The sequence below is a fragment of the Corythoichthys intestinalis genome, unplaced genomic scaffold, assembly GCF_030265065.1.
Source record: "Corythoichthys intestinalis isolate RoL2023-P3 unplaced genomic scaffold, ASM3026506v1 HiC_scaffold_23, whole genome shotgun sequence".
In the NCBI taxonomy this organism is placed as follows: domain Eukaryota; kingdom Metazoa; phylum Chordata; class Actinopteri; order Syngnathiformes; family Syngnathidae; genus Corythoichthys; species Corythoichthys intestinalis.
In genome coordinates this window covers 8,833,709-8,842,809 of record NW_026651592.1, presented here as the reverse complement: position 1 = coordinate 8,842,809, position 9,101 = coordinate 8,833,709, and the positions used below count along the sequence as shown (strand labels likewise).

Sequence of the window (9,101 nt, the reverse complement as noted above, 5' to 3'; positions counted from 1 at the left end):
ACCAAGGAAAACCAACGACCAACCTGGAGGGGAGAGCAGAGAGAAAGATTAGCCTGGCACCCAGGCCTTTTAAGCCCAGGTGCCTTCAATCAAATCACCTGGCCTCTGCCTGATTAGGGAGCCACCCATACCAGGCAGGGCAGGGCCGTGACAAGAAATACACTGTTGCTACAGCCCCAACTAACACTCTAAAGTACTCTAATTTTATTCATCATAGTACTGAACTCGCTGCATGCTATTGACGGCGCTAGACATCAAATTCATTTTGACTGGATGTCTCCCAGCAAAAACAGATTGGAAGTCAAGCACTTTCAATGACAGCAAGAAGTTATAATTTGTGCAAGGGCGTAGGTTGGCATAGGGACAGTAGGGACAGAACAGTACCAACTTTTCTGGATGCTCAAATTGTCCCCACCAACTTGGAAGCAACCATATTTGCCCTAATGAGTTTAGTTATATAAGTAATTATATTGTATTTCCATATCTTGTAAGGATACAATTGACCCTACCATTATTAAGAGAATTATTTTCATTATGTTAAGATTTATATTGACATCGACTGAACAACAACATGTCGACAATATGCCGTCTCCACCACCTCCCCCCTTCGAAGAGGAGAGATATTAGAAGTATTTTTCAGGCAACAGCAGCCACTGTAAGTAGTGTAAAAACACGTCAATGTTGTGGACGTGGGGAACACGCCACTAATTTTGCTACTAAAAGTCCAACCTGCATCAGATTTAGCATAACATTAAACTCTGTGAATAACCGGCAAAACTCGAGTAGGAAGCTGCTTAGAGAGAAGTGTCCTCTTGTATGTGTTTTCTACTGGTAATTTTAACATTTAACTTTAATTAAACTGTGAGAAATGTCGTTACCCGACTCGCCCTCCTTCTCCTCAATTTGCATTTTTATTTCATTTATGTGGTCCTAAAGCAGCCCAAAGGTTTTTTTTTTTTCTTGAGTATGGATGTGCTTGTGGACAAAGGCAGTAATGTTTTACAATCTAGAAAGGCTTCATTTTTATTTATTTTTGTTATTCCCTAAGTAAAAAGGTTTTTCAATTATATTTAAATAATTTATTTTGAAAGATAATGCTGAGTGGTCTTAAGACGAATGTTTATTTTTTTGCATTCCTGGGTAGTTAAGCGATTATTAACAAGTTTGTATTTATTTTGTATGTTAATATCATTTATGTTGAAATATTGCAATTTAAATTTGCTAATAAAATCCAGGCATTTATTCTGGAAGTTTTCAAAATGTTTTTTCCCACAGAGTCTTTGAAAACAAAGGTTTGAATCGAATGGTGTATCACCATTACATATGAAAGTTTGTTTAAGTCGATACCTTTTGCATTGATCATTTAACCTATCAATTAATTATGTTCATATTTGCGAGAATTGTAGCCCTGACCCCCGTTCACCAAATCTGTTTGGTCTTATTAATGTCCTGTCCCCAGCAAAAAGTGTTCATGCAGGTTATGCTGTTATATTGTCCCTACCAACGTTGAGACCAAACCTATCCCCTTGAATTTGTGCAATGAAAGGGTTAAATGACAAGAACAAGTCTGACAGAGTAGCCATCCAAAAATGCACTCAAGTACAAGTACAACAGTGTACGGTGAAAAGAAACTCAAGTAATGAGTAACTACTTATAATTGTCAGGAAAACGCGGGCAGGCAGGTTGTGTGGACCCAAATGCAGGGAAACAAAAGAAGCCAGGAAGGTGGCAGTGATCTCAAAAAACGTTTTAGTAATAACTCACAAAAACACAAAGTACAACTAAAAGTACTCGGGATCAGAAAGGCAAGGTTCAAACAAACTTACTTTATCGGAGGGACTACTACACGAGGGCTTGGACAGGACTTCGACAATGACATTGACAATGACGCAACAAGGAGTGAAAAGAAACTGGGAGCTTATATACACACAGAGACGAGGGGTAACGAGACACTGAGGAACACATGGGTGACACAGAAGGATGCAGATTGACGGATACACTAGGAGTAGGTACAACAGGTGAACTCAATGGGCAATCACAGAAACACACTAGGAGGGAACCAACACAAAACCTAACAATAATGTGTTTTTTAACATTGGTATACCGTATTCGTTTCTCAGCACTAAATTATCTATATGAACTGTTATTATTATATCGTACTATTCCATAATAAATGACCATATTAGGCCCAAAAAAAATACCCACTAGCTTAATCTACAGAAATCAAACATCACCTGCCCAAAGAGCATGAGTGCCATCTAGTAGAGAAAGGGATGGTTTTCCATGGTCTATCGGTGCCAAATAAAAAATGGGAGAGAATCCGTGCTTAAAATCGGTGCTTTTGAGTAATGTTGATGGCAGCGCTTTATGTGAAATTCCTTTTTTTTTTTTTTTTTTTTACGGTCGAGCTGGTGTTCTGTCAGATTTTTCACCCCATCAGAAACTGCAACTTTGCGTCTCGCGCATGTGCGTAACATTACAAATTGCCGCGAATGCAGCAGGTCCAAAGTAAACACCACAAACTTTCTATAAAGAAAGAAATATCTACTTAAAGTGCGTACGACAGGAGAAAAAAGCCTTAAATAGCATTATTATGTGAATTAGAATCATATTTTGAGAACATTCGACTACATACAATTTTGCAAAGCGCAGATGACGACAAATTAGTGTTTTAATCCGCCGTCTAGCCACGCCTACCATTATAGGGCTCTAGCGTCCCCAACAGGTGGATGACGTCGGCAGAAGAATGCTTTTATCTGATTTAGTATGCAGCCCACTGAGGGGGAATTATTCATAAGGAGGTAAATGCGACGAAGAGAGCCGCAAAATGTCATTGTTTCAGTCTCTCTACTCCAATATTTATAAAGGATATAGATTTTAAAGTATTTTCCCAATTGCTAAATAAATGGTATGGCCATGAAAAATAACAGTCTTGTGCTAAATGGAATATGAAATAATAAAAATGCATTTTTTCAGTACGACATGGCACTTCACCTTTACTGTCACACCTCCAGAACGATACTTTATGCCGCTGTAGTTGGTCAGGTTTTTCTCATTTCCCTGCCCACTGGCTTCGGAGAATGTAAACAAACCAAGAGGCATGACAGCTGGCCGAGATGCTAACCCGAACCGAGTGACGTCTCAAAGTCTTATTTTCGCTTTTCGAAGCGAAAAATCACACAAAACTAGCCCGGAACATGTCACACTGTGGCGGGGTTGTCGATTTTCTTCGCCGATCGGTAACCCGCCCGGCGGAGAGCAAGTTACAGCTCGTTCTCCTGCTACTACGGACAGGAGAGCTCACCGGGGAAGCAGCAGGAGAGTACCGCCGGACGAACCGGCCGACGTCGGAGGAACACGTAGCTGCCACATGGTCAAAATGTATGTAATGAAAAATAATGCTTTACTACACGGCTACGACGTAAACAAAAGAGCGGCATGCAGTTGTTGTGCAGCTAACATGACAGACAGAATGTGTCTTAGGAGATCTTTTCTACATGCCCATCCATGCTGAAACGTAAGTAAATAGTCCTTTATTTAAAGAAAGTTTGTCGTAGTTTTGTTCTGGCGTGATCTGTAAAATCCTGTTTGGTGTCGCATCATTGTGCTACAGATGATTGTAAACTTATATAGCAAAGTTTGATTTTGCCCCGTCTCCCGGTACTCGCTAATAGGGTAGCTATCAGTGAGCTAACTAAGCCGCACTAGGCATTATGGGAAACGTAGTTTTGAACTGCTGCGTTTGGAAACATGCCAGTTGAATAGTTTGTCAGTTTATTTTAGTTATTGTTTGCGTGCAATCTAGAACATTAAATGAGAATGAGAATAAAAATTGAGTTGGAATAACAATTTCTCAACGACATTTGTCGTGATAATAATTTATAAAAATGTTTTTGTGGCACAAGCCTACTGTGTGTCTGTATTGACTGTACTATAGTTCCACAGGTCTGCATATTTTTTTTGTTATTATTTAAATTTTTTTTTTTTTTTTTGCGTTTTTTTTTTGTTTTGTTTTTTTTTGTTTTGTTTTCTGTTTGATTATTTTTTAGTAAAAATAAAGCCTGTTGAGTAAAAAAACTTATTTCCATATAGTATATAATACTATATGGTTTTTTTTTTTTTTTTTTTTTTTTAAAATAAAACTGAATTTTTCTGTCCAGACAGAGTAGGCACACTTTAAATATATTAAAGTGATATAGGCATCTTTGAGTGAACTTCGAGTAAAATTCAAGTTTCTCGAGGCCGGGCAAAGTTTCCTCTTTTTTGGAAATCATAATATGGTCAATATTGGCGGCACCTCAAAGGTGTTTGACACTTTGAAGAATGTAGAATATAAAACCTGTTTTCAGTTATTACACTTTTTTTTGCCATTCCACATGTTCGTTCATAGTTTTGATGTATTCAGAGAGGATTTACAATAGTAGGGAAAATATATAAAACGTAAAAATGTTTAGGTGTGTCCAAACCTTTGACTTTTGTTTCAGTCATCAACATGCTTTGCCCCAGCCCCACAAAAGTAAAACTCTGCCTATGGTTACAAACACTGACAATAAAATATGCATAAAGGCTGGTTACAAACTGTACAAGTGCTGGCTGTCTTGTAGGCTTTGAGTTTTGTCGCGTTGTCCTGTAATTCGAAGTGTTCCTTGTTGAACTGGATGTAGAGTTTTTAGCGGCCGACAGTCTTTTTCAGCCAGCGTAAAGTTTGCAACACACAGAGATATTTTTGTCATCTTTACTGGACAGAAATGTGAAGTAATGGCTGTATTTCCAGTGAGCAAAGGCATGCATTTGCGGTATATATCCTGCCTTTCACTGTTAGCCTCGCTGCCTCGTCAGAATGCTATGTTGTTGAGCGCCGTGGCAGACAGCCTCAAACAGCATCGTAATACACGTGACCCGTTTTTTTTTCCGATCAGAAATGCTCTTGTACATGACTACAGTATTCTTCATTCTACATACATTATGAGGCAAAAACAAAATAGTAACGCACAGGCACTAGGAAACTAACTTTAATCGGATCACTGGCTTGGAAAAATGAACACGTTAGATTCCTCGTTACTGAAAAAAGTAATCAGATTACAGTAATAATGCATTACTGACAACACTGGGTAACACGTTATAATAACTATCCATTTTACTAGTTAATAGATCATTAGCAAACTATTGATGAATGATTTATTGTTGATTTGTGAAGTATTTGTTAACAGTTTGCTACGCATTTACAGGGTGTTCTTAACCTGAAACACAGTTTGTGTAGAAACGTTTCAAGTTTTTGTGTGTAACGTTTGGCATTTCTATTTTTTCAGGTTAAGAAATGCCGTTCACTTCAAAAGATAAGGCATTTTAATAAGGCATTTCGCAGGCAGCGCACATGTTGCACATTTATTAAAATCTGCCATAGAACCAACAAATATTTGTACTTTTCTATGTATATTTAACCAATAAAACTTATGACCTTCAACATAAAGTGTTTATAGTTTTATTAAGATCCATCAACTAGCATGGGCATTTAGAATGGGGTCAACCATATTGGAACACCCTGTAAATGCTTAACAAACTGTTAACAAATACTTCAAAAATCAACAATAAATCATTTATCAACAGTTTACTAATGATCTATGAACTAGTAAAACAGATAGTTATTATAAAGTTTTACCGGAACCTTTTTCTAAATTTAAAAATATGCTTAAGTTCAGTACCGTCTATATGAATGTTAATTTAGGAACAAAATTAATAAAATGAAAATGGAAAAAAAAAAACAGAAAGAGGGGTGGAGATACCTGTGCATTGCACATGTGACAAGCCCTCTATGAAAGCTCTCACTGGTAAACCAGGCATGGACAAGATTTTGCTTGATTCAAATGCTCGTTATTCATGCAATGACAAAAAATGTACACTTTGTAGATTAACACGTGTAATTCTTCAAGTCGGCAATTCTAAGTACATGAGAACAAAGTAGTTTGAAAGCATGTCATCACGTGAAATATTTCACATTACACAAGTCAATGTTAGACATCACTGAAATTCTGTAGCTGTTTGTTTCATGAGTATTACAATAGATTTTTACAGACACGTCCTGTTTTCAGCCTATGAACCCTAACCCGCGATGACAAAAAGTAGACCTTGCACATGTAGTCTAAACGTTTCTCTGAGTTGAATGCTGTAAAATTTGAATGCAGAGACAGAAAGAAAGAATTATGTTCTCAGGACACAACAGCTTTGACCGGCCCTTTGAAGCGACAGAACAATAGATATAAGAGTGCAATTCTGAGGCTTTGATCTCTCAACCCATAGACGAGTGAACTCAGAGATCTGGGCAATAAGAAAAAGCACACAAACAGAAAGATCTGCATTTGGTTAAAAGCTACCCAGTTCAACAAAGGTGAGAGAATTGTGAGGATATTGGAGTAGATCACTGACAAAAGGCTGAGGCTTAGCTGCACCAGGTGCAGCAGCAGTGTACTTTTTGCTTTACGCACAGAGACTTTGTCCGTGGCTGCCGATCTGGCTGCTATGACTATGCCAACGTAGCTGGAAATGATGGCCAGGCCTGCAAAGAAGAACACCAAACCCGAGTAGGTATTGTGGTAAATTTCGGAAAAGGGCAGGAGGAACAGAGCGATGTAACGGCATGGCTGTGTCATTTGCAGACTGTCCAGCTGTTCAAAAGGAAACATCAAAATTAGTAGGTTTTGAATGAGAACAATTTTAAAACACACGATCCACATTCCACGCATGGCCCTCACTGTGTTCCCTCTGGTCATGATGGAGGCGTGCCTGAGAGGGTGGCACACAGCCACATATCTCTCCAGCGACATAGCGACCAGCACCAAAGGAGAAATCCTACTGAAGAGATTACCGAGAAGCACCAGTACACCGCACGCAGGATATGTGAGGGTGATGCGAAAGGAGGTCAAACAATACAACAGCTGAGAGATGAGCAGTTGCAGCGTGTCTCCGAGCAGCAGGTTATACAGCAGGATGTAGCGCGATGTCTCCCTAAACATAAATTTGTTCCTCAAAGTGAACAACATGATCCCATTGAGAAATAATAAAATCAAACAGATAAGGGTAGTCAAGGTGGCAGACACTATTCGTTCCGCAAGGCTTAACCCTGTGGTAATATTGGCTAGTGAAATACCTTGCATGAATGTTAGAGATACAACGAGAAAAAAAAGCCAAACAGTGACGCTGGAAACGTCGAGTCTGATTGAATTCTCATCGCACGTTTTATATGTTTTCATGCTTCATTTTGATGCATTGCGTTACCATGCAACACTATCGCTGCAATGTAACCGCCTCTTAGAAGCGTCACACTGGAACACACGAGCATCATAATGAGTACCAAAAAAAATGAAAGTAAATGTCTTTAACCTTTTCAGGAACCGTGGTGAGCACAGTGGACAGCGATTCAAAGGTTGACGCTTAAGACCATTAAAATGTATATGACATGACAAATGAAATCTAAAATACAGTAATTATTGGAATTTAAATCATATCTTGAGACGATTCGACTACATACAGTGGCATGAAAAAGTATCTGAACCTTTTGCAATTTCTCATTTCTGCATAAAATCACCATCAAATGTGAACTGATGTTTGTCAAAATCACACAGGTGAAAGAGCAGTGTCTCTTTTATCTAAAACCACCCAAACATTTATAGGTTTTCATACTTTAATGAGGATAGTATGCAAACAATGACAGAAGGGGGGGAAAATAAGTAAGTGAACCATCACATTTAATATTTTGTGACCACCTTTTGGCAGCAATAACTTCAACCAGATGCTTCCTGTAGCTACATATCAGTCTGGTACATCGATCAGGACTAATCTTGGCCTATTCTTCTCGACAAAACTGCTTTAGTTCAGTCAGATTCCTGGAATGTCTGACATGAATCGCTGTCTTTAGGTCATGCCACAGCATCTCAATGGGGTTCAAGTCTGGACTTTGACTTGGCCACTCAAAAACTTGTATTTTTTTTATCTTCTGAAACCATTCAGAAGTTGATTTACTTCTGTGTTTTGGATCATTGTCTTATTGCAGCATCCATCCTCTTTTTAACTTCAAATGTCTGACAGACGGCCTCAGGTGTTCCTGCAAAATATCCCGATAAACCTTTGGAATTCATTCTTCCGTTAATGATTGCATGTTGTCCAGGCCCTGAGGTAGAAAACAGCCCCAAATCATGATGCTCCCTCCACCATGCTTCACGGTGGGGATGTTGGTGAGCTGTTCCATTTTTCATCCAAATATGATATTGTGTGTTACTCCCAAACAATTCAACTTCGGTTTCATCAGTCCAGAATGTATTTTGCCAAAACTTCTGTGGAGTGTCCAAGTGCCTTTTTGCGAACATTAATCGAGCAACAATGTTTTTTAGATCCCAGTAGCTTCCTATGTGGAGCCCTCCCATGAACACCATTCTTGGCCATAGATTTAGAGATATTGGATTGTGCCAGTGATTTCTGAAAGTCTTTGGCAGACACTGTAGGGTTCTTTTTTACCTCTCTGAGTATTCTGCGCTGCCCTCTTGGCGTCATCTTTGGTGGACAGCCACTCCTTGGGAGAGAAGCAACAGTGCCAAACTCTCTCCATTTGTAGACAACTTCTCTGACTGTCGATTGATGAACATCCAGACTTTTAGTGATGGATTTGTATGCTTTCCCAGCTTTATACAAATCAACAATACTTGATCGCAGGTTTTCAGACAGCGCTTTTGACCGAGCCATTATGCACATCAGACAATGCGTCTCATCAAGACAATTCTTACCAGGTGTGTGTTTTATAGTGGGCAGGGTAGCTTTAAACCACTCCTCAGTGATTGGGCACACACCTGACTTAAATTGTTTGGTAAAAATTGGTTTCTTCGATTGCTCTTTAAGTCTCCTTAGGCAGAGGGTTCACCCCCCGTCATCGTTTGCATGCTATCCTCATTGAAATTTAAAAGGAAGCCTCTTCTGAAGACGGTACACAAGAAAGCCAGCAAACAGTTTGCTGAAGACATCTCAATAAAGCACATGAATTACTGGAACCATTTCCTATGGTCGGATGAGATGGGCAGGCTTTCTTGTGTACCGTCTTCAGAAGAGGCTTCCTC

The 9,101-nt window shown here is 39.1% G+C and overlaps 1 protein-coding gene across 1 annotated transcript; it reads right to left on the bottom strand.

Annotated features, from left to right (window-relative positions):
- Positions 1-6,206: 6,206 nt before the first annotated feature.
- LOC130911267 (odorant receptor 131-2-like) lies at positions 6,207-7,151 on the bottom strand. The gene has a single exon (XM_057829113.1). The coding sequence runs from the start codon at positions 7,149-7,151 to the stop codon at positions 6,207-6,209; it is 945 nt and encodes a 314-aa protein (XP_057685096.1).
- Between the last annotated feature and the right edge of the window lie 1,950 nt (positions 7,152-9,101).

Excerpts from the sequence above, each read along its gene's own strand:
- LOC130911267 (XM_057829113.1), bottom strand. The coding sequence starts at position 7,151 with ATGCAAGGTATTTCACTAGCCAATATTACCACAGGGTTAAGCCTTGCG.